At 34.4% G+C, this 25,325-nt stretch overlaps 2 protein-coding genes across 3 annotated transcripts; both read left to right on the top strand.

Moving 5' to 3' along the window:
• Positions 1-1,087: 1,087 nt before the first annotated feature.
• On the top strand, positions 1,088-11,862 carry LOC132279996 (palmitoyl-acyl carrier protein thioesterase, chloroplastic-like). The gene is made up of 7 exons (XM_059782087.1): positions 1,088-1,334; positions 2,586-3,105; positions 3,288-3,421; positions 9,505-9,618; positions 9,943-10,114; positions 10,220-10,288; positions 11,326-11,862. Exons 2-7 carry the CDS (start codon positions 2,599-2,601, stop codon positions 11,608-11,610), a joined length of 1,281 nt encoding a protein of 426 aa, XP_059638070.1. The 5' UTR covers positions 1,088-1,334; positions 2,586-2,598; the 3' UTR covers positions 11,611-11,862.
• Positions 11,863-16,173: 4,311 nt separating this feature from the next.
• LOC132279994 (serine/threonine protein phosphatase 2A 57 kDa regulatory subunit B' kappa isoform-like) lies at positions 16,174-24,301 on the top strand. 2 transcript variants are annotated; one of them, XM_059782086.1, is made up of 3 exons: positions 16,174-16,630; positions 18,098-19,276; positions 23,797-24,301. In XM_059782086.1, the coding sequence occupies exons 2-3, from the start codon at positions 18,113-18,115 to the stop codon at positions 24,157-24,159; spliced, it is 1,527 nt and encodes a 508-aa protein (XP_059638069.1). In that variant the 5' UTR covers positions 16,174-16,630; positions 18,098-18,112; the 3' UTR covers positions 24,160-24,301. The 2 variants fall into 2 exon arrangements, with proteins under 2 accessions (XP_059638069.1, XP_059638068.1); XM_059782085.1 differs by having other exon boundaries at positions 18,078-19,276.
• The last annotated feature ends 1,024 nt before the right edge of the window (positions 24,302-25,325 follow it).

Raw genomic sequence — 25,325 nt, 5'->3', positions numbered from 1 at the left:
TTCTTACAGAGTTTGATGTTGACAACAATTTTAACTAAAAGTAAAATAAGTATATTTTAATTTAGAATCGCGCAACTCTCACCGAAATTTTTTTCAACAAAACAGTCAGGCGGAGCCCGAAACTTTCGTTTGGGGCCCAAGTAGTAATATAAAATTAAAATTTAAAAATAAAAGAAAATAATTGTAACAAAATTTTTTTTTTTTAAATTTTTAATGTACATATATTTTTTTTTAGAGCATATTTTTTTTATGCTATATTCAGTAGGAAGGAAGGAAGGGCTTCTTCCCTCACTTCTTTTTTTATTAGATTTAAAAATTTAAAAGCCATTAGTTAAAGACTTTGAAAGGAACAAAAGTATTTCCTCGGCAAATCACCTTCAATTACTATAAAAGCACCTTCAATTACCATAGATAGATAACTATAAATGAAAATTTTAGAAAAAATTGGAAGATCAATATCAAATTTTTTATACAAGATCACTATTGAAAATTATATATATTTACCCTCGATAAATTTTTGAGGGGCCAAGTATACTTTTCATATATAAAATTATTATTAATATATGTAAATTAGTAGTAGTAATAGTAATTTTAGAAAATTTTGGGAGCCCCAATTATATAAATGAGGACCGGATCAGGTCTACTTTGAAAAATTCCATAAATTTTGGGATGGTTTCGGGGAGGGTTGTCGGCTCTGTCCTGAATATATTATAAATTTATTAAATTATCTTTACATATTATGATATATTACTAAAATAAATAAAATATATATATATATACACACACACGAGAAACTCTAACTCTCAAGTCGTTTCATGTCTTAACTCTCGTCAAAAGAAGAGAGCCGACAACAATGCTTTGGTGTGAAAAAAAAAATAATAATAAAAAATAATAAAATAATAAAAAATAAAAACGCGGAACTATATTTTAAAATTATATTTTTTGCAATTAATTCGCATGACACACAGGGAGTCAAATGTGAACAAAAGAAGGGTATTTAAGTAAAATAAATATGAATAATTACAAATTAATTGAAACTTGAAATGAGAGGCGGGAGGCCAGGCGGATACTATAAAATGCGTCGCTGAACACGGAATCCATACCACCTCAAAACCGTAGGCCCCAATCTCTCTCTACTTTCTCTCTCTCTTCAAAATTTCAGCTTAAAAAAGTGATACGGTACACAATAAAATAAAACAGAGAAAGAATCGCAAACCCTAGAACTAGAAATTACCAGAAGCAGCGAAAAGGGTTGTGCTGATCAAAAAATGAAGACTCTCTGATACATATTTTATGTTTTTCTTGTTTCTCTGGAATCTTCTGAGCTGATAAAGGTTTGGATTTTTTGTTTATTTATTTTTTCAATATTATAATTTGATGTAGTCTGATCTGAGTTATATGATTCAAATAAATGAGCTTTCATTGTGCATTTTTTTATATGTGATCTCTCCGGATTTGTTGTAATTTGCGGTGGATGGGAGGGGTAAAATGGGAAGAATGTTTGGGATTTGTTTCTGAACTGAAATGTGATGCGATGACCAGTCATTTGGCTTTTGTAGTTGAATGCTTAGATCTGATTTACTTTTGTTGCATGTTTGAATTGGTGTGTATGAACAATTTCTGTGTTTTTTGTGTTTTGTTCTCTGTTGTTCTTGTTCGTTTCATGATGTTTTGTTGTTGATAAGTATGTTTTGTTGCTGAGATATATGCTTGATTTTCAGATTTATTTATTTTAGGCTGTTATATTCCTGTTAACCCAGAGTGTACTGTGTGCAGACCTAACTTTGGCATTGTCTGAAGTCTGAACTCTTACCAACACTTTTAATACTTCCCAAACAATTGTCCTTTTAAGATTCATTCATTCATTTTTTTTAATTTTTTTTGAAAAAAAATAAACTTTATGGCGTCTTTACTTTAAATTTGCTAAAATCTTTCACTTTTATCTCTGTATTTTTTTTTCTGAAAAAATATTATTCAATATTTATGCTAACCCTTAATTTGTTTGCCAAAAAGAATTGAGGAAAAGGAAGAAAAATTGTCTCTTTGAATTGTAATAGGCTGTGTTCAGTGAAGTCTTTTGTTTAAGGTCTCATATGTGTGAACATACGATTTAAAATTTTAATAGCTATGTTATTTCATACTTGAAAAACTACCATATAAATTTCTAAAAAGCATGTTAGTTTCATACATTTTTCTTGTCAATCAAATAGTGCATTGATTTAACCAAGCAGTATTTACTTGTTACTTCTGATATATTTTTTTTTAAGAAAAAATTTAGAAATAAAGTTTATATTTTTAACCAACTGTTGTTGGCATATATGAGCCCTTCTTGGGGTTTTCTTGTGGACAGAATAATGGGTTGAGGGAAGTGAAAATGCTTTCACACTGTCATGCTTAAATTACAAGTCCAAAGTATTCTCTTCTAGCAATTACAATTATGTGCCATGCAGAAACAATATGTCAATTTGATGTATTTTAGTGAATATACCACTATTTGTAAAACACATTTATTAGTTCATTGTGCTGGTAATAGGAATAACCTAAACCGTGCTTTAATCTTTGTTCTGTCTTGACTGATTCCACAGGTTGGATATTTTCATGATGGTTGCCACAGCTGCTGCTTCTGCATTCTTCCCAGTTTCTTCTCTACCACCCGACTCTGGTGCAAAGACATCTGGCAAGCTTGGAGGTGTGCATGCGAATGTGGATGCACGAGGGATTAAGTCAAAACCTGCTTCTTCTGGGAGTTTGCAGGTTAAGGTCAATGCACAAACCCCACACAAAGTAAATGGTACCAGAGTTGGTGTAATGGAAGGTCTCAAGAGTGCGGATGCGACGACATCACCTCCCCCGAGGACTTTTATTAACCAATTGCCAGATTGGAGCATGCTCCTCGCTGCTATCACGACGATTTTCTTGGCAGCAGAGAAGCAATGGACAATGCTTGACTGGAAGCCAAAGCGGCCTGACATGCTCATTGATCCGTTTGGTTTTGGGAGAATTGTTCAGGATGGCCTTGTTTTCCGTCAAAATTTCTCTATAAGATCGTATGAGATAGGGGCTGATCGGACTGCATCTATAGAGACATTGATGAATCATTTGCAGGTATGATCAAAATTTCATTTTCATTTTTTAATTTGGAGATAATAATTACATTATGTATCCAATGTAGAACAAATTACAAATTTTAAAGTTTAAATGCACGGTAAACATACCTGTTTTTTTTGTCATTTTCTCATTGGAATGTAAAACATTTTTACTACTTAACAAACTTGAGTGTTCCACAGGAAACAGCCCTTAACCATGTAAAGAGTGCGGGACTTATGGTTGATGGCTTTGGTTCAACTCCAGAGATGTGCAAAAAAAACCTGATATGGGTGGTCACCAAAATGCAGATTGTGGTAGATCGCTATCCTACTTGGTAAGGCACAGAGATTTTTTTATTTTTTTTTTGTAGTTTCACCCTTTTATGACGTGATAATACTATCTTTTTACTGGCTTTAATGCTTTCATTGTCTAGAAATTCATGGTAGTGAACTAGTGATAGGTTGCTACTTTTTATATTGAATCAAGTTACATGTATTAATATGGTTTACTATGGATTGGGGATTCATGAATTTTGTGGTCTAGTAGAGTCTGTTGCATCCCTACCATTGAGATTCTCTTCGGGAGACGACCTAGGATGGTTATTGTTGATGTGAAGCTTACTTCATTAGCTGTAAGGGAGTGAGACATGGGTGATCAGTGCAAAGATCACTCATATGACCTGAAATTGCACACATGGAAGTTGAAATCGGAATAGATGTTCTTGATTTTCACAAGTTGTGTCTATTTTGACCTTCCACTAAGATGACAAAGTAGAAAGTGGATACTTGTACAAGTCAGATGCAGAATGAACCTGAAATGTTTTGTTCCAGTGTTTCTTACAATGATTGAAAAATAATATGGACATCTGAATTTGTAACTAAAATTTCTGATCAATTTGGTATTTATGCAAAAATTACTGAAATTGTCTGGGAGTTTGAAACTGACAAGAGCACAAGCATATTAATTTAATTCAAATTGTATCGGTTTTTAGTTGGGAAAAACACTACTTAAAATAGAATAAAATTGGGGCTGGGGGGTGTTCTTAATTCAAAACTTGTTTAATCGAGTTTGTGATTTTTATTTATTTAAATATCGGTTTCGAAAGCTGAAGATTAGTTGATCATCATGAGCTTATTATCTATGATTCTATCTATTGGCATAAAACATCACTTAAGCCAGGTAAGTGAGTACAAATTTATTCCTGAAAATTTCCATCTTCAGTCCAAACTTAAGAGACGTCCTTTAATGTTTATGCATGATTATTTTAAAAACTTTTAAGGACTCTAGCTTATATATAATCAAAATTGAGAAGGATTTTTTTGACTTTTTTTTCTTCCCTTGTACCAGCCTCGAACCCTAGCCCTTGAGGATGGAATTTTAGACCCAAACCCAATAGGACAAAGGTGGACCGGTTTTTCTGAGTTTTCTTTCTTTTGATTTGAACACCCACAATCACATAAGTGTTTAGCGTGGGGTCTAGTCAATGGTATTGTGGGCCTATCTAGGATGTTATTTGGTTGATTAGAGCAGTAGGCTTCATTAGAATCTTTGCACCACTTGTGTAAGATAGGGCGATCGATCAATTGGAGAAGCGGATCATCGTACGATGATTGTATTGACGTGGATCAGTGTTTCTGGTAATTCTGAGGCTAAGAAGAACGGAACGTCGGAAACAAATGCGGGACACAAATACACACGAACACGGCGACACGGCAAATTCTAAAAAATTAGGATACGGATACGAGGGGGCGAATAATAAATGTATAATATATTTTATCAACCTAATAATGAAAAAAATTGTGTTTTGTTGGGAAAAAAGAAAGAAAGATAGAAAGAGGATTAAGAAAGAGAAAAACAAAGAGGATTAGGGTTTTGTTAGAAACAGAATTAGGACTTAGTTAAAAATAAAGGTAAGAATACATAGAAGAGAGAAAGTTCATGAAAACAAGAGGGAAAAGGAAAAAAGAGACGCAAAAAAGAATTTTGTTGTTTAAGGAAAAAAATAACTATCTAGGGTGGAGACCTTTGCTTGAGCGGCTCCAGTTTGATTATATTTCTAGTGAGGAAGGCTCTGGTTTGGAGGCGCTTTTTTCTGAAGAGGAACTGCTGGTTGCTTTGAAGAGCTGTAACGGGGATAAAGCCCCAGGTCCGGATGGGTTTACTATGAGATTTCTTTTAGACTGCCGGGAGGTGGTCAAAAGGGAAGTGATGGGCATTTTTTATACTTTCCACACTTGGGGCTCTTTTGAGAAAAGCTTGAATACCACTTTCATCGCCCTCATTCCCAAAAAAGGGGGGGCTCTGGATGTTAGGGATTTTCGCTCTATTAGTTTGGTGGGGTGCATTTATAAGTTGATTGCCAAAGTTCTTGCTAATGGATGGAGGAAGGTATTGGATGGAGTCATTTCTGACTCTCAGAATGCCTTTGTGAGAGGTCGTCAGATTCTGGACTCAGTTTTTATTGCTAGTGAATGCGTTGATTCTAGATTGCACAGTGGGTTCCAAGCGTTCTGTGTAAGTTGGACATCGTGAAGGCATACGACCATGTAAGTTGGAGCTTCCTTCTTTATCTGATGGAGAGGATGGGGTTTGGAGTGCGATGGAGGAAATGGATTCATTTTTGTATTTCCAGTGCTCGTTTCTCTGTGCTTGTGAATGGAGCTCCGTCGGATTTTTTCTCTAGCTCGAGGGGGTTAAGGCAGGGAGATCCGCTTTCCCCTTTTTTGTTCCTCTTTGTAATGGAAGCCCTCAGCAGGTTGATGAGGAGAGCTCTGGAGCTGGGTTTTCTGAGGGGTTTCCGGGTGGGCAGGGATGTTGCCAGTCAGTTGGAGATTTTGCACCTGATGTTTGCACATGATACTTTGGTTCTGTGATATGCAGATGTGTCCCAGCTCAGATATCTGAAATGTGTTCTGATCTGGTTCCAAGTTGTGTTCGGCCTTAAGGTGAATGTTGGAAAGAGTGTTTTGGTTCCAGTCGGTGAGGTCCCTGACATCAGGATGCTTGCGAGCATTCTTGGTTGTCGTACAGGCTCTTTTCCCATTTCTTATCTAGGGTTGCCCCTCGGTGCTCCTTCGAGATGTGTGGGGGTTTGGGATCCAGTTGTGGATAGGTTTGAGAGGCGGTTGGCAGGGTGGAAGAAGCAGTATCTTTCCAAAGGGGGGCGGGTGACTCTGATCAAGAGTACCCTTTCTTGTCTTCTCACCTATTTTATCTTTCTTTTCCAGATTCCCTCCTCGGTAGGGGAGAGGATTGAGCGTTTGCAGCGCAATTTTTTGTGGGGAGGGAAAAGGGAGGAATTTGAGTTTCACTTGGTTCGTTGGGAGCATGTTTGTAGGCCGATTCGGAATGGATGGTTGGGGCTTAGAAGATTGGTGCCTTTCAATAAAGCTCTCATTGGGAAACGGTTATGGAGGTTTGGGGTGGAGAGGCATTGACTTTGGAGGAGGGTCGTGGTGAGCAGATTTGGGGAGAGTAGAGGAGGGTGGTGCTCTCTTGAGGTGCGTGGTCCTAGGGGTGTGGGGGTTTGGAAGTTTATTCAACAGGGCTGGGTTGATTTTTCCAATCATGTTCGGTTTCGTCTCAGGGATGGTAGGGGGATTAGTTTTTGGGAGGATGTCTGGTGAGGGGACATCCCTCTTGCTCTTGCTTTCCCTCGATTGTTCAGGATTGCTTCGGATAGGCAGGCCAGGGTGATCAACTGTTATCATCTTGATAATGGGAGATTGGTTTGGGATGTTCGATTCAGGCGTTTGTTTCAGGACTGGGAAGTTGACGATGCCATTCGTCTTCTGGAGGTTTTGTATCGGCAGGGTGTTATGGTCGGAGATTCTGATATTTGGATTTGGGCTCCCAATGCTCAGGGTCACTTTAATGTGCGGTCTTTCTTCAGGTGTCTCACTCAAGAGCCTGAAGGTCCTTTCTCGTAGAGGGCAGTTTGGCGTTCTAAGGCTCCTCTTAAGGTGGCCTTCTTTGCTTGGACCTCTATTTTGTGAAAGATTTTGACTCAGGATAATTTAAGAAGAAGGAATTAGGTGGTGGTTAATCGGTGTTATATGTGCCGTCGGGATGAAGAGTCAGTGGACCTTCTTCTTTTGCATTGTCCTTTGGCCAAGGATTGTTGGAATTTGATGCTTGGCCTGTTTGGTTTTCTGTGGGTCATGCCTGGCTCTTCTAGAGGTTTGATTGAGGCTTGGAAAGGCTGTTCTGTGGGGGCTCACATTCGAGAGGCTTGGAGGGCTACACCTCTTTGTATTTGGTGGTGCATCTGGCTTGAGAAAAACATGAGATACTTTGAGGGAAAAGAGTCTCCTATTTATGTTCTGAAATTCTTCATTGCTTCCACTCTTTTTTTTTGGGTTTCGGGTAGAGATTATAGGTTTATTGAAGACATTGTTGATTTTTTGGCCTCTTTGAAGGCTTAGTGGTTTTTGCTTTTTGTTGTTCCTTTGGGATGTGCTCCCCTTTTGAGCCCTTTTTTAATACAATTCTTACTTAAAAAAAAAAAAAAAAAAATGAATACCTTAAAAGGAAAAAAAAAAATCCCAAGATTGCGACGCGTGTGTCGGACACGTATCCATGGCATGTCAGATGCGTGTCCACGTTGTGTCCAAAAAATAAAAATAAACAAACACGTTTTTTTGGCGTGTTCGACATGTAGGCGAGTGTCAGTGTCCGACATGGATTCTTTTCCATTTTAGGCGTGTCCGTGCTTCCTAGTTCTGAGGACACTAGAATTGGAGGGCATTAATGGTCGGAGGTAAAGCAACGGCAGTGATTCTTAAGGCACTGGAATTAGCAACTCGTGGAGAGCAGTTGTGAGAGTACTGGTACTCGTTGAACACTTTCTCAGTATGTTGGATTGTTTCACCCGAGACAGCTAGTCTCCATAATGTTTCCTCGCTAAGGTTTTCCACGTAAAAATCCTAGTGTCTCTCTTTAGTCTTTACCTTTTGATATATATTTATTTATTTTTTGTTTGTGTATTGGTTGATTGATCATCTATGCTAAATTTATTCCTATTAAAACTATTATAAAAATCAATCAAACAAGCAAATTAGACCTATTCACCCCCCCTCTAGGTCTTCCTATTGAGATAAACTTCCACTCCACTTCTACATGGCACAACTCACAACATATCGGTGTAGACATCAGTCAACTGTGTTTTGTGCAGAAGATAATCATACAATTTGGTTATGCTTTATGGTGACATAACCATTTTTATCATTATAAAACTCAAATGGTGCTTATTAAAATCTCAAGGTTTCTATACGAGGGAAGGAAATATTTTTCTTATGACGGGTAGATGATGTAGACTCGTAGGATAACACTGGATTTCTTAGTTGTTGTAGCTAGGCAACCCAGCTCAATACTCTTTTAGATTTATGGGAATTTCAAAGTAATTCTTTTAGTTACTCACTTATTTTGTAATTGCTTGAGTTTTCGTGTATACTTCTTGTTCTTGTGTACTTGGGTTTTGCCAACATGATGCTCTTCTCAAATAATTTTATTATTTTTTTAATCAAAAGAAGTTCCGAACAATCTTAAGGAAAAAAAATGTTATGAACGATATTAGTCTAGGTTACTTGGACTTGGTTAAGTGTGTTGGGTGCTGGTATGTGTCTAAGTGCCAGACCCACTTGAATCCCAAATCTTAGGTGCTGGGATATGCGTTCAAAATTGGATATGAGTACGTAGATACGTAATATGCATTTAAATACATTTATATGATTATTATAGTGTAATGTTTTATGAGAGTATGCTCAATTATTAATCAAATTAAATGGGAAATGATAAAAGAAAAGGGTGTCCTTATATCTCATAGACAGAAAACTCATTTTGCTATTTAATTTGAGGTTTTTTTTTTTTTAAGTTTTAAATTTTTTTTTTTTTTTGATAAGTAAGTTTTTATTTTTTAATTTTTAAATCATGGTTTGTGTAGGACACATATCATATACCCATATCAATATTGTGTTGTGTCAACCCGGATACATGAAAGGAAATAGAAGAGTCCATGTAACAGAGATATTAATTGAACCATATCAAATCATTTTGGAGCTATGAGAAAGGAGTACACTTTTGGCCTGGATTTTACTGAACATTGAACTTATTAAATTTCTATTGACATTCCAGCAACCCATTCATAGGTACAAACAACATCTGCAACTGTTAGTTCTTTATTGTTACGTGATGATGATTACATGATTCACATCTCAAAGTTAACATTGTTTCTGAGTTGGTTCTTCATATCATATTACTTTTTAATATTAAGATTCTAGATTAAGTCTATTTTTAGCTAATGACATAGTGTACTCACTTTATGGAACAGCGTGTCCCGGAAGCTGTAGAAGTTATTTCTCTTGAAATTGTTCTGGAAAATGACTGTTAAGTGATTTTAAGCCGATTTATTTCTTGTAGGGGTGATGTTGTTCAAGTAGACTCTTGGGTAGCTGCATCTGGAAAGAATGGTATGCGGCGTGATTGGCTTGTTCGTGACTGGAAAACAGGAGACGTTTTAACAAGAGCTTCCAGGTTAGAGTGTGTGTGAACATTGATAAAACTGACAGCAGTTCTTTTAAAGTTGTGTGTATATTAGTCTTGCCTATTTAACATACAAATTTATATATTTTTACTTGGATGTATTTACAGCTAGTGGCTATAGAAACACGAGCCATTTACCATGTAGAACATGTACAATTGTATGAATGTTTGTTTTTCTATAGTTATGTGGTTTGCGTGGGGACACGGTAAGCCATGAAATTTTGGCATGTAGCAATGTGTTCCAAAGATGAACTTGAATGATTTGTTATTGGTCGTAATTATTTTTTGTTGGATACATGAATAAATAATCTGCAGTGTATGGGTGATGATGAATAAAGAGACACGGAGGTTATCTAAAATGCCAGATGAAGTCCGAGAAGAAATAGGGCCTTATTTTGTGGATTCACCTCCTGTTGTGGAAGAGGATAACAGAAAATTATCAAAACTTGATGACCGCACAGCGGATCATATTCGTACTGGTTTGACTGTAAGTCAATGGCTGTTCAGTTACAAAGGTTATTTACCTTTTATATGTCGTGACTGTCTTACTGCTCATGTTTTGCATTCTTATTACGATTTTGTTTTTGTGCAGCCAAAATGGAGTGATTTAGATGTCAACCAGCATGTTAACAATGTGAAATACATAGGTTGGATCCTTGAGGTAAATTTTCTTTTTATATGGTTTCTCTTTCCATTGATTTACTGACCTGCAACCACTCAGGTCTGAACTTTTCTCGCATCTTACTTCAACCTGAATAGCTTTCTTTCCAGTTTGGTTTGTTCTTGAACCTATCAACTGATCCAAACCATTAAATATCCTGTTTGACTAATTGTACTGGTCATTTGCTTGTTCATTAGAAACAGTTGATTTTGTAGAAGAACTATAAAAGGGGGGAAAAAACTTAGAAAGTATTGAGGCATCATAAGATATGGTTCTTTGATATGGAGTGACAAAGTGACATCTAAACCTTCCCATAAATTACTGAGACATCAAAATATATGGTGGTTTGATAGTTTGATGTGTAGTAAGGTTGTTACCTCTCCGAACTGTTAACGTGTTAATAGCAACATCACAACACATTTATTCAGAAGTAGTATTTATCTGCTCAATTTAATGGCAAGTTACTCTGGCTGCTTGCCCAAATATTGCTTGTATGCATTGTGGATATGATTTTGTGTTCGAACCCACGATCTTCCCTCTTTAACGTTTTCAAGGTTTGAACATTGTTTCAGGATCTTCTAGTGTGGTACCACCATTCTAGTTGAGGGAAAATAGAAAAACATACACCTGATAAGACAAATGCTGGGAATATGAGGGAAATAGGAGGGAAAATTGAATAGAAACAGAGGTGTTGGTTTTGCAGTATAATTTGTGCTTTTATCACGTGGTTCCTTGTTCATGGACAACAAAAGATTATGTTGTCACTATGTTAACACATTTAGTGAACACATGCTTTGTTCTTTTTTAATATCATAAAGTGGCGATTTAGGGGGTCTAATTGGTGGCATGGCTGCCAATGAATGCCCAGCGACTTCTGTGCTTGTTTTGTTATAGTACTCTGAAGAATGAATTGACGGATGTTTGGATATTATGCATCTAGATTGCCTAACATTTTCTTATTGACATTTCAAGTATCTTGTCAGTAATTTTGAATATTATATGCCATCTTATTGGTAAGACAATGCTGGTTGTTACAGAGTGTGCCACTGTCAATCTTGGAGAGCCATGAACTTTCTGGGATGACTTTGGAATACAGGAAGGAGTGTGGAAGGAACAGTGTATTGCAGTCTCTTACTGCTATTCCAAGCACTGTTGTCAGTGATATGCTTAATCCCGGTTACGCTGAGTGCCACCATTTGCTTCGGCTTGAGGGTGGCGGCGAAATTGTGAAGGCAAGGACTGAGTGGAGGCCAAAATTTGCCAACAGTCTTGGGAGCATTGCTCAGCTTCCAGCAGAAAACCCTGTGTGTTCGCACTCTTAGATGGCGTGGAAGTAGCTGTTGCCGTGTAGAATCCTACTTGTGTTATTGATTCTATATATGTTTCTTCTTTATACATGTTCCTTATCTATATTTCTTCTTTATTTATATTTTTCTTACATATATACCCATTGTAAGTAGCTCTTTGCTGTATTCTCTCTCTCAATCGCCTTCTTTAACTTGGCAACTCGATGATTTTAACCTTTTATGTGGCAATTCTTTATTTATTACGATGAGATATGTTCTCTGAGGAAATATGTGTTGTGTTAAAAAATGTTCCCTGTTCCCTATCCTCACAATGTATTGTGGTAAATGATTTCTAAACTTGCCATATATATATATATATATATATATATATATATATATATATTCCTTCTATGTGTCCTCATTTGGCGGTGCATGTCATTTTTTGATACCATGATATGGAATCAAATACTGGATTGCTTGAATTTGATTTAACTCAGTGGATTTGAGTAAAGTAGTGATTGCTGAAGCTTGATTAAATTTGTATAGAGACTAAATGTTTTGAGGTCTGTAAATGCTGTTCTGAATTTTAACTTTGTTCATCAGCTTTATTGGAACTATTTAACGTCTGTGGAACACAATGTTTTGCCTTTCCCAAGCAAAATAATGAGTCAAAAAAGTATTATTCTTCATGATGACTACCTAGTATTTGTTGCGAATTTTAGAGGCAATATGGGGTCGTTTCAGTTCAAATGAAATAGAAAAGTCGAATTAAATAAAATAGATAAAATACCCCTTTGAAAAGTAGTGTAAGAGTAAAATGTGAAATTGTCGTTTTCCTTTTCTTTCTTTTTATAAAAAAAATGCATAAAATGCTACTATTATTTCACGAGTAAAGGCTTCGCTAGTAATGTCTCAACAGATTCTCCGTAAATGAGATTGGCAAACTATTTGAACTTGTTCTCGTTGGGGCTTGGGTCACTCTGTCTGCTCGGGGTGTAGACCTGGACGTTGGATCTAACTCTAATACCAATTGTAACGGGTGGACACTTAATCATTTACCCAAAATCTTAAATTATTGGGTAGTGTTGTATACCCACCCATTTATAACTATTCACTTTTCCATTCAAATTCGATGTGGGGAAAGTTTTTTCTTATTACACCTAATTACTACGTGTCAATATTTAAGTAAAAGTGTCATAATTACTATATGTCAGTATTTAATAAATTGGTGATACCATGTCATCACTATAATCGGTATAATTAAAATTTTCTCCTATAATTGATCTTCAACTTATATCGGGTGAACCGACCTCACTTCTTTAATATAACCAACCAATGAAAAATCACCATCTAATAAAAATGGTCATGCTTACCTGAAAATTTTGCCTTCAACAATCTAATATAGTGGATTTTCATAGGTTGACTATACCAATAATGTTATATGCCGGACTCTTTGATGTTCATGAGCCATACTGAACTAAAGTTCATAGTAACTTCGAGATTTTTTTTTTTTTTTTTTTAAGTTCCACAGTAAATCTAAGTCTTCATTTTGTTTGTTTTTTTCAATCTGATTTTGGTTTTCGACAATACTCTCTCCAGTCGAAATCTAATTCATGTCAGAACCTAAAGCCACTTTAAAGTTATTAACAAGTCAAGTGTTGGACATTTGTAAACTCAATAAGTTGGTTGTATTGTCAAAAAAATTAAGAGAAGCCAATTGGGAATTATATTAATGTAGAGTCCGTGTTCTCTGATGCTATATATCTTATAAACAGGTACATACATGCACATGGGCACACACTAACGCAACATCAGAACTCACATGATTAGGCAGCAAATAACTAACAATGGTTTAACAGAAAAAAGTACAATAACCAGTGAGGCTTATCACATGTTAATTGCATTTAATTAAATTCATGTAAAATTACAATCATACTAAACTTTTACTATACTTTTTGTAATATAATGAGAAATCAGTTCTTGAAATATTTTGTTTTCAATTAATCGAATGTTATGTTGAGAGCACTGAATTGATGTTATGAATTTAGAATTGGAATGAATTTAATTTAAAATTTGTATTAAATTTTTTAAAATCTCAAATCTAAAGTGTCGGTATAATTGTCTTATGCAATTTACCCCTTTTTTTTTTTTTTTTTTTTTTTTGTATCAATCTTAAGTTACATATAGAAAAATGGATGTTTACAAAGGATTACTATATGTTTGGTTCATAAAATTGTTCTAAGAATCCCAAAATTAAGGACATGGAAAATGGATAACAGTTTTTAAAAGAATAAAAAATATTAAGAAACGTTAACCGAAGGATATTTATATTTCTTTAAACTTGGAGTGCATTAAATTCGTGTACTTAATCATATTCTAAAAGTTTAATATATATAAACAGACAAATCGAGGTGGGAAGTAATAATCATCCCTACAATGATGTCAATTGTTTTTTTCAAAAGACATAATAATAAAAGAGCTATAACAAAATCTATTTCTTATCGGATGATTAAAACTTCTAGTTTAGATTTAAATAAATAAAAACATTATATATAAAATGAAATTGTTTGTCTATCTAGTGATTGATGGTGTAGTTTTATGGTCGTTTGACAACAGCTTCTCCTATGTGTTTTTTATTTCATAGAAAGCACAAATCGTGTTTTTATTGTATTGTAATTTATTTTGAAATAGTAATATGTTTGGTATTTAAATTTGTTGCGCAATTTATTTATTTTTTAAAAAAGTTACTTGAAAAATATAAACAAATAAATTGGTATTTATATTGTTATTTTATTTATTTATTATTATTATTTTTTTTGATGAGGAAATCTTACTAAAGTTGTTTAAATACAATTATAAAAAAAAAAAAAGTGAAAACAATTTTTTTTATATATATTCTGAATTTATATATATATAGAAAGCACAATAGATTTGTACTATTCAAAATTAACAAATGTACTTTTATCCGATTTATATTTTTACTTATTTGACAAAAAGGAAAAACTACACATAAGTAGAGTTAGGAATCCAAAATAACAAAATAGTCTATTTTTAAAGTTTATTTTTCAATTTGATTGAATCAAATAAAATAATTACAAATGCATAAAAAATATTATTAAGACCCAAAATATCCTCTAAGCCCTTATTATAAAATCCTAAAATAACCTTCTTATAATCATATATTTCCAAAATACTAAAAAAAATATAGAAAACTATAACTTTGCTCAATACTAATAACTAATATTAAGGTGCTAAATTTAGAAAGTGTTAATTACAACCAAAAGTTTGACATATACCAAAGCTGAAATAAAATATGTTAATTACTATAAATATAAGTTAAAGATATGGAGTCTAAGATAAGGCATGATCAAGAATGCCATTTACATAATATGGTAAATACTTGTAAGATAAAAGGAAATTATTTAAGAATCAATTTATACTTAGAAAAAAATCCATAATAGTTGTAGCAGTTTTGGATGAATTCTCTGATCTATTTAGGCAAATGACATCCATTTACAAAAGTTTGCATCTTTTTATTAGACAAGAACCATTCTATTCTAAGTTGGAATATAGATTTGTATATATATGGATGGTTATAATGAGATTATGAGGCAACCTTCTAGACGTCCTTTACTAGAAGAAAAATCCTTGGATTTTATCTCCTCCATAGAAGTAAAAGATGAGCTATTATTACTTTTTTGAACAAAAATCTTAACATGCTAAGGGATTTGCATTACATTCTTGAGCAGTTTGAATTAAATGATAGTTAAACTAGATTTAAATTATCTATTTTTAAATTATAAAATTATATAATTAAAAAAATGATATTTTGGTATTTTGGAATAGGAGCTTAGAGGGCATTTTGGACATTAACAATAGTCTTTGATGCATTTGTAATTATTTTTTTCAATTCAATCAAAGTGAAAAATCATCAATGTTATTTAGGACTCTAAACTCTATCTATGTATAGTTTTCCCTAAAAAAAAAAAAAAAAAAACCTAATCTAATACACAAATTTTGTTGTTGTAAGGTCTTAAAGAGAGTTAAATACAAGGTAAATTACATTGATCTTCCCTGAAGTTTGGACAAATATCACACAAGTGGAGCGTTTAAGACATATTACTTTGTCCTTAGATATATAAAAAATATATATATAAGATGACCAAGTTGCCCTTACATTAATTTTTTTATTTATTTATAAATTTTTTTTAGAAGAGAGTAACTGTGATGGAGAGGAGAGAGAAAGTGATAAGAAAGAATAATTAAATTTTTTAGATTTTATAATATATTTTATATTATAAAAATATATTATATAAAAATATAATAAACTTTTTATAGTCTCAAGAGAGGTAAGAGCATTCAACTTCAAATGCTCCGCTATGTAAAATTTGCCTAAATAGTATCAGCAGCCTATCTTTGCTGTGGAGGGTTATTCTTTGACAACAAAAATCAAAAACACAAAACAAAACAAAACAACTGCACAGCAGTCGTAGATAAGAAGTTAAGGGTGTGTGACATGTGGGTCTCGTTTGGAGTAATAAACCATGTCAAATGAAATGGTATTACAGACACATACAAAAAGTTAATGAAAAAAAGTAATATACTCCAAAATAGAGCAGGTTGTTGCCTAATCTTTTTATACCCATTATTGTATGTGTGACCATTGGATGCCTGCATTTTCTCAGAAAATGCCACCCGTAACTGCGCTTCAATCGAGGACTCACTCATTCATCTGCAGCACAGCAGCAACCATGGACATGGTGGTGTGGTGAGATTGTATTTGCGTGTTTTTCAAATAGTTGATCCTCAAAAAAAAAAAAAACACAGTAATATATAATAAACAAACCCAACTTCAAATCAAAACAAAAAGCAAAACCCCAAAAAAGGACCTTCGAAAATGGGCTCCTCCAATTTCATCATCATCATCACGCCTTCCATCTGAAGCAAATATCATTCCATCCATTGCTCCTCTTTCACTCAATACATTCATCTCTGCCTGCAATTTTGCTAAGCAATCAAAGCCCTACTTCGACAACGCACACACTGCGAGACTCAGGTTCGTACTCTTTCTCTCTCTAGATTTTTATCATCTCTCTCTCTCTTCTCTCTTAAATTATTGCTATCAAAACCTGCATTCATCTAATCTCACCTGCTACTTACATGTCAAGATTTATGTTTAATTGATTGTTTTAGGACAATACTCAAAATTATGCTTTTTATAGTGTTTTTGACTTTCGTGGCTTTTATGTTTTTTTGCAACAGTATTGAGTTGCTTCACTCGATTCGTACGCTGTGTTTTTGTTGTATTAAGTAGTAGATCCTCATCGATTTTGTATCTTGTTTGCATTCATGTTCCAGATCTATATAGTTTGGTCCACCAATTCTTCTATTATGTAGAGAGAGAAGCTTGATCTAGGTTCTTTGTGCTAGAATTTGTGGGTATTGATTCCGGTAATAATACAAGACACTCATGCTATTGCTTTTTCTTCATTATCCGAACAAAATCCGGATATGAATGCGGTTGATCTTTGAAATTGCAAGATTATAAGTTGTACTACTAATTAATTTGGTAACATGAGCTAGTATGTTCAACAGATTTGCTTAAAATTGATCTTATAACCATAGAAGCAGAGATCGTGTATTTTGGGGAGTGTCAAGATCGTGTACTTTGGAAAATATGAGACTGTAATGAACGGAGTTATGATACCATTGTGTTGCAAGGAGGACAGTATTAGGAGTTGTATAATAGAATTTTGGGATTTTGTTCTCCTGAATCTGATTTTGGAAATGGAACCTCAACTTTAACATTGTTCATCCTCTCTTTTTATCGAAAAAAAAACTTCCTTGCGCCTGTTGCACCGTGCAACGGGCACATCTGTAGCGCTTGTATTATGCGCGCGGTAATGAATACACGTGCCACGGACGGTTCGGATGCGCCCGTTGCACCGTGCAACGGGCGCATCCGTAGCGCTTGTTTTACACGCATGGTAATGAATACACACGCCACGGATGGTCCGGATGCGCCCGTTGCACTGTGCAACGGGCGGAAGGAAGTTTTTCTCCTTTTTATCCTCTTAATGCCATCATGATCTTTCATGGATTTCATAATGATGTGGTTGTCTTTTATGTCATGTCTTACCCTGAACTATAGCTTCTTCTTGTGAGACATTTATCCATATAGATGTTGCACTGAAATTTGCTTTGGTTTTATGTTGTTTTTACTTATCCCTTTCTTTGTTTCTGTTTCATTTTTTGTGGACTGATAATCATTGGATTATTTTTATTAAGTTGTTCTCGATTGATGAATTTTTGCTCCCATTGAAGTATTGAACTGTGAGTTAAAGATACAAGTCACGAGCATACGCTTTCTCCATAAATGCATTTAGAACACTCATTAAGTTCTAGGCTGCAATATCTCGCCCTGCAACCGTTTTTTTCTTTAATCTTTATTTTTGTAAATTTTCATGTATTGAGTATTGACTTGGTTGTTAATATTAAAATAGGTTCTCTCTTTGTTGCACAGTGGAGCAGTATCACCATGCTAAAGCAAATTCTGGCCAAGCTTCCTCGGAAGTCATCAAAATCTGATTCATTAGATTCTGCTGGGAACAATTCTGCCAATAATACTCCCAACTTGGGCACTGGAATCCAATTTACTAATGGTTGTACTATCGTTTCAAGCCGATTGAATGTTGTTAAACGGATGTCTTCGGCAATTTTCCCAGCGAGCATCACAACTGGAGTGGAGGCGGTGGAGCCCCATGTACCCTTCAAAGATGTTTCAAATTCGGAGAAACAAAGCCTTCTTGTCAGTAAGTTGAACCTATGCTGTATGGTGTATGATTTCAGCGATCCAGATAATAACTCTGTAGAGAAAGATCTTAAACGTCAGACTCTACTTGAACTCGTTGATTTTGTTGCTTCTGGGTCTGCAAAATTTAATGAATCAGCAATTGCTGCAATGTGTAAAATGTGTGCAGTTAACCTGTTTAGAGGTTTTCCATCCAAGTCTCGCTCTCATGGTACTCATGGTGAAACAGAGATTGAAGAACCAATGTTTGATCCAGCTTGGTCACATTTACAAGTAGTTTATGACCTACTCCTACGGTTTGTTAGTTATAGTTCTCTTGATGCAAAGTTAGCAAAAAAATATGTAGATCATTTGTTTATATTAAGATTACTTGATCTATTTGATTCGGAGGACCCAAGGGAAAGAGACTGTTTGAAAACCATTCTGCATCGGGTTTATGGGAAGTTCATGGTGCACAGGCCTTTTATAAGAAAGGCTGTGAGCAATATTATCTATCATTTTGTTTTTGAAACTGAACGGCATAATGGAATTGCCGAGTTGTTAGAGGTTTTTGGTAGTGTAATTAGTGGGTTTGCTTTACCATTGAAAGAGGAGCACAAGATGTTTTTGTCAACAGCTCTGATTCCTCTACACAAACCCAAATCAGTGGGTATTTATCATCAACCATTAACATATTGCATTGTACAGTACATAGAGAAGGAGCCAAAGTTGGCCAGTACTGTGATAAAGGGACTGTTGAAATACTGGCCAGTAACAAATAGCCAAAAGGAGTTGATGTTCTTAAGTGAGTTGGAAGAGCTCTTGGAAATGATTAACATGGCTGAGTTCGAAAAGGTCATGGTTCCATTGTTTCGGCGTGTAGCATGCTGCCTTAATAGCTCCCATTTCCAGGTAATTTTTCTGGTAGTTGCTGTTGTTTTTCTAATTGAATTGAATGAAATATCATTATTTTTGGTTCAAATATTTTCATGAGATGCCATACATTGATATTATTTCTGTTTATTGCATATGTCTCTCTCTCTCTCTCTCTCTAAATATTTTGTTGCTTTTATTCATAAAGCTTTCAACTTTCTTTGTTCTTCCCTCCGTTATCTTTTCATATTTTTGATTTGTCTTTTTTCTTCTCTCTTTCTTTTCATATTTACAAATAAACTAAATAATATGATCATGCTGCTTCTCCAAAATTGATGAAAGCTGGGATAAAACTCTTTAATGAAGACTTTTTCTAGCCCAGTGAGTTTTAATAGGGATCAAGTTGACTTTCTTAGGTGTTTTTAGGAATCTACCCAGGTTCCAAGTTTCTGAATGTTCCCTAAGAAATGTGTCTAATCTCACTAACTAATTCTAATATTTGGTGTCACAGTATGAATTTTAAAAGTTTCTGAGGGCTTGTGTTACATGTGTATAAAGGATGAAAATCGGAACATTTGATAAATTGCTAGAGTGGATTTTACTTGGGCATTATCGGAAGTATAGCAGTAATTGGAAAAGAGGAAGTAAAGGTATTACATTGAAGAGAAGTGACCACTTTTTCTGAAAACTGATTATCCCAAGGAAAATATTATTATATTGCCTCCCATAACAAATATGGGGGCCCATAAGTATATTCTCTGGTTATTGCACAAGTGCACCGTTGCATGTGCCTGAATGTGTATACAAAACATGCACATGCTGGGATGGTAGGTGGGGAATGGCAAATGGAAGATACCATTGGAATATCGTTAACAAAGATGAGTCCTGAAAATGTTTTTTTAACTGGATATTGATAGATAAGTATGAAGATGGATCCCTTCTGGAAATAGTATATCCTGCTAGAATATTAAACTTTACAAAGCCATATTGAAGTGGTATAAAAAAATTTGCCTATGCTTCTTTATCCTTATTATTTGGCAGAAAATAACATTTACCCTTTCATTGGACTTGTATTCTTCTTTCAATATGCCCTCTAGAATCATTTATGCCATCGATATACCTACTCTAATCCATTTGGTCTTGACTTTACCGATGGATCTTGGCAGGGTCGGCCCTGGGGCAAGGCGACCAAGGCGGTCGCCTAGGGCCTCCAATTTCGAAGGGCCTCAAGTTTAGGATCATAATGCACATATAGTAATATATATTTGAAATATCACTACTTCTGCACCATAATTTCCATAATTAAAAGACAATGCACACTATATATCATGTAAATTTATGGCAATAAATAACTTAAAAAAAAGTATATGGCAATAAACACACGCACTAATATATCAATTTCTATAGGTAACACAATAATTTGTATGGTAACAATAATTTGTTTTTATCTCCTCCCTTCAAAAGAAAATTATTTAATTTTTTATATGGAGGCACTTTTCTATGATTGCACTCCAATATTATAGAAAATGACACTTATATCTCTAATTTTATAATTAAGTAATTTTTTTTTCTTTTTTAAATATCATAATTACCCATTAAGTTATGGAAAGATCTATTGGTCTCCGTCTGCCTCTCTCGTCAATTAACGTTTTGAGTTACTTCTAGCCTCTCTGACCATTCACTCATTCGATACTAATAATGATGGTAATTTTTTCTTTTATTTTTCTTTTAGCGTTGTATGCTTTGAGTTTTAATTTTTGTTTCTTTCATGTGATTTTTAAGAATTCATGGAATTAGTTGACTGACCTGATTATAATCTTAGAAAAATGATACTAGAAGCAGTATTAAATTCAGAAAGAAAGAAAAAAAGTGTCTCATGAAATTTTGAAAAAAGTTTATTTGTTAATATACTAAAATGATACTAAAAGTAGTAGTTTATACATCAAAGCTACGAGAAATGATTTTATATCTTTTTTCATTCATTCAATTTAGAAGATTTTAAATTCTATAGCCACATAGCCACTGCCTAAGAATCAAATTCAGAATAAAAAATAAAAATAGAGAATTATAATAGATACCAAAGTGACATAAAAAAGTAAGTTATTAAAGTGACTCGTCAACATCCCTCTCCTTTCACTTCTCCTCTCTTTTATTACAATCTCACACGCAATTCTTGGGAAAAAAAAATTTACAACACAGTTATGGTATTATAAATTAAGGAATGATATATAAATGAGTTTATGAATTTTTTGTCACTTGCTTTAAAGAAAGAAGAGAAGTGGAGTGGAATCGTAGAAAAGTGGAGTGCGTCTCCCTTTTTTATATTTAAACTTAGGAACTATTTTTTTTTTTTAATTATTTTATTTAAAAAAAATCAAAATTTTAATTAATGGGTACAATCAACTATCACATTCTCCAAAATAATCTTGAAGATCTCTTAAATCATGGCATGGTTTCTGATATTGATGTAACAAAATTAATTTTAGAGTTACAAGTCTTAAGAGGAGCTTTACAAAGAGAAACAAAAAAAGACAATTGAAGTATTAGATTTTATAAAAAGGCTTGGTTATTGTTTCTCAAATTCTTGGATTGCATATATTATTGATTATCTTAGTTACAGTTGCATCTGCTGAGATAAACTTTTCAAAGTTGAAGTTAATCAAATCTTACCTACGGTCGATGATATGTTCAAGAAACTTGATTGTAGCACTTTAATTGATAATTTTGCATCTCAAAATGCAAGATGATCAAATTTACTTTGATATGAAGTTGAATTTTGATTTTTGTGACTAAGTTGTGTTGAATATTTCTTTTAATTTTTTTTTTTTTAATGTAAATTAGATCGTGCTCTTTATAAAACACCAAGAGCGGGTTTTGTTTTGTGTGTTTTCAAGATTAATATATTTTATATGTTTATCGTCTCATTTTAATGAAGAATTTTTTTGCATGTGTGAAATCTTATGTATAAAGGACCTTCCATTTGAAAGTTCGCCTAGGGTTTCTCAAAATTTTGAGAATATCAGGGCCGGCCCTGGATCTTGGTGTCCGGTGTCTCTCACGATACCTATGGCTCTTTGAAAACTTCTCTGTACATTCCTTTGGCATCTTCATGCTATTCTCCCTTTCTTGTTCTATTATTGCTCCTCTTCGGTGACTGGCACATGTTTCTGTTATTTAGTTTATCTACCGGGCTCATTGTATCGTTTTGTCCATTTAAAGTTGCCTAATCATTGCAACTTTTGTTTCAATCTATATCCTTATTTCCATATATATGCAGTTAAGTCCCTTGAGGAACCCTCGTGTCTGATCACTTAATGAAAAGAAAAATGAATATTCTGATTGAAGTTTGTTTCATTATTCTTGTGACCATGTGGGGAATTTTACTGTTGATGTCATTTTACATACTTCGAGCAATGACATCCAGCGAGTGTTATAGCCTGTTCTGGGTTTGTGACAATTTAGGCATAAAAGTTCACCTTAACTTGTGTGCTGCTGGTGTCTGTAATGTATTCTAAACTTCTACCAATCTAATTTTCTCTGAATTTCGCTCACTTGGGGCCTTGGGGATGTAATGATGTGAATATTTTGGACAGACGTAGTTGCCGTTACTGGTTTTTAAGCATATTTTTTCCTGTAATTGCTTGAGTTTTGTTTTCATCTTAAATTTGATCTGTTTTATGCTGTTCCTACAGGGAATTGACTTTATTTTACTTTAGTGAGGTTTTCACGTGGCTTGGTTGCTATAAAATGATTGGATGGTAATCTTGTTTGTTGGACTTCCAAGGGATAAGTTTCCTACACACAATGCAATCATGCATATATATACATACACACACTTACACACACACACACACACACACACACAAAAATGATCTCTTGGTCACCAGTGAGCAAGAAATTCATCCGCACCATGTGTGGATGACTGTTGTATGTGATTGCAATGTTTTTTTTTTCGCAACTACCTATTTTACATCCAATGGTCACTATGCATGGTGCAGATGAATTTCTTGCTCACTGGTGAGTGAGAGATTACTACCCTATATATATATATATATAAATATAAATATATTTACAAATTGGGGGTTCATCTTCTACAGTTAACTAAAACTATTAACATCTTTCGGTGTATAGTCACCTTATATCGCGGAGTCATGCAATGCAAATTGTGATCAATGGTGCAGGATAACGTGCAGATGCTGTTGATTATGCTGACCATACAGGCAAACATAGATTTTCTTTTTAGCCTTATAGACAAACATAGATGTAATAGTTGGTTTTTGAGCACCCACACAGTGCTCTTATCGTCACACTCATGTCTCCCCTAGTTGTGACAATGCACTCCGAAGAGATCCAACCTTTTGTGAGCTGCACCCCTGGAAAGATTGGGGACATCTACATGCCAGAACAAAATATAACATGTGGTGTTGTCTGTTATATTTATCAGAAAGATGACCTTTTTGTTTGTTTAGACATTTGTGTCATTTCTAACACTAGGCAGGCAGTGGGTTTGCTTGAAGTTTGTATGATAAGGAAGCTTATTATCAAGTTCTTTATTTCAGGTGGCTGAACGGGCACACTTCTTATGGAACAACGAGCACATCCTTAATCTTATCATGCATAATCGGCAGGTGATTGTGCCTCTCGTCTTGTCAGCTCTAGAGCGGAACACCCAAAACCACTGGAACCAAGCGGTTCTGAACCTGACACAAAACGTGAGGAAGATGTTCTGTGAGATGGACGAGGACCTGGTAATTACTTGCCAAGGCAGATTTGAGGAGGATAATTCAAAGTTGAGTGTGGCAGCCGAGAGGCGGAGGTTGATATGGGAGCGCCTGGAAGCAGCTGCTGGTTTTCAACCTGTAGTTAATACTAATAATATATCAGGTCTGGTAAAATCTGCCACGTGTGCTGTTAGTTGCTAATTGTTTGAGCAGTAGCTTCATGTGGTGGGGCTATGATTGCTATATATGAAGTTGATTCTTCAATATGGATGTATTTGTATGCTTGTAGGATTGTTTTTGCTCTGTGATTAAATGAAGCTATCTTTGAGTGTTGTGGTGCTGCTGTCTTGAGTGTTTTTTTTCTCTCTAAAAAAAAAGATAATAGTCTGTTTGGTTACAATCATTTGCACCCAGGCCTCTGTTTGTGTTCTCTGATGATTTCTTTTAGACAATGTGTTATGAGTAAAGAATAACTTCGTTCAAAGATGTAGAAAACCATTTGTAATAAGATTACTTGTCTACTTGATAATAAAAAATGATATTATAGATACTTTAATTAGGTGGAAAAATGTCAATTTTGGATATTATTTTAAACTGGTGCCTCTCACACACTAGTGTTGTGTGACTTAAATTTTGCACCTTTGCTTTGAATGACTTTAGAAGTATCCCCATACATTTAGATTCGCATAAGAGATAAAGAGAGTTTTGTACAAAAATAAAAGTTAATATGAAATTGTAAAAATTAAGGAAATTAGGGTTTGCTTGGATTGTAACTCTGAAAATAATTCTCAAGAATTTAGAAAACAGAAAATAGGCATTTTTATAACTGAATTTTTAAAAAACTGAACTAATCAGAATTTTTTGAATAATTTTTTATTTTCAGTTTTGTTCTTCGAATTACAAACTAAGCAAAACCTTATTTGCGACTTAATTTTATTTTTAACTTATTCCATCAAGTACTTGTGAGCTCTCTCGAGTTTACAAGAAGCCAAAAGAGAGGAACCTTCTTCCAACCTTCCTCCGTCTGTCTCTCATCACTCCACTCACCTTTTTATGGTCACGTCTTCTCTTTTCTTTTTCATCTTTATTATCCGAAGACGCCGAGAAGAAAAAGGCTTCCTTTACGCTTGGTTCGTAATCATATTCATCAATTCATAATCATTAACCTCTCTTAATTCATAATAAATAATAATTAACCTCTCTTTATCCTTGTTCTCAACTTCTATACATGTGTACACACGTAAATTTTTAGTAGTATATGACAGTAAAAATGGAAAGATGGTCAGATTAAATCGACCCACCCCTGATTAAGCCTTTCATGGCCAACTCTATGGCTTATTGGTGATAGGTTTGGTAACAATATATCA

This window comes from Cornus florida, unplaced genomic scaffold, assembly GCF_030987335.1.
Source record: "Cornus florida cultivar Cherokee Brave unplaced genomic scaffold, ASM3098733v1 CherokeeBrave_3.0.0_Hap2_Chr10, whole genome shotgun sequence".
Lineage (NCBI taxonomy): Eukaryota > Viridiplantae > Streptophyta > Magnoliopsida > Cornales > Cornaceae > Cornus > Cornus florida.
This window is presented reverse-complemented; position numbering and strand designations above follow the sequence as displayed.

Excerpts from the sequence above, each read along its gene's own strand:
- LOC132279994 (XM_059782086.1), top strand. The coding sequence starts at position 18,113 with ATGCTAAAGCAAATTCTGGCCAAGCTTCCTCGGAAGTCATCAAAATCT. Across the intron at positions 19,277-23,796 it reads TTAATAGCTCCCATTTCCAG|GTGGCTGAACGGGCACACTT; the intron begins GTAATTTTTCTG and ends TCTTTATTTCAG.
- LOC132279996 (XM_059782087.1), top strand. The coding sequence starts at position 2,599 with ATGATGGTTGCCACAGCTGCTGCTTCTGCATTCTTCCCAGTTTCTTCT. Across the intron at positions 3,106-3,287 it reads CATTGATGAATCATTTGCAG|GAAACAGCCCTTAACCATGT; the intron begins GTATGATCAAAA and ends AGTGTTCCACAG. Across the intron at positions 3,422-9,504 it reads GTAGATCGCTATCCTACTTG|GGGTGATGTTGTTCAAGTAG; the intron begins GTAAGGCACAGA and ends TATTTCTTGTAG.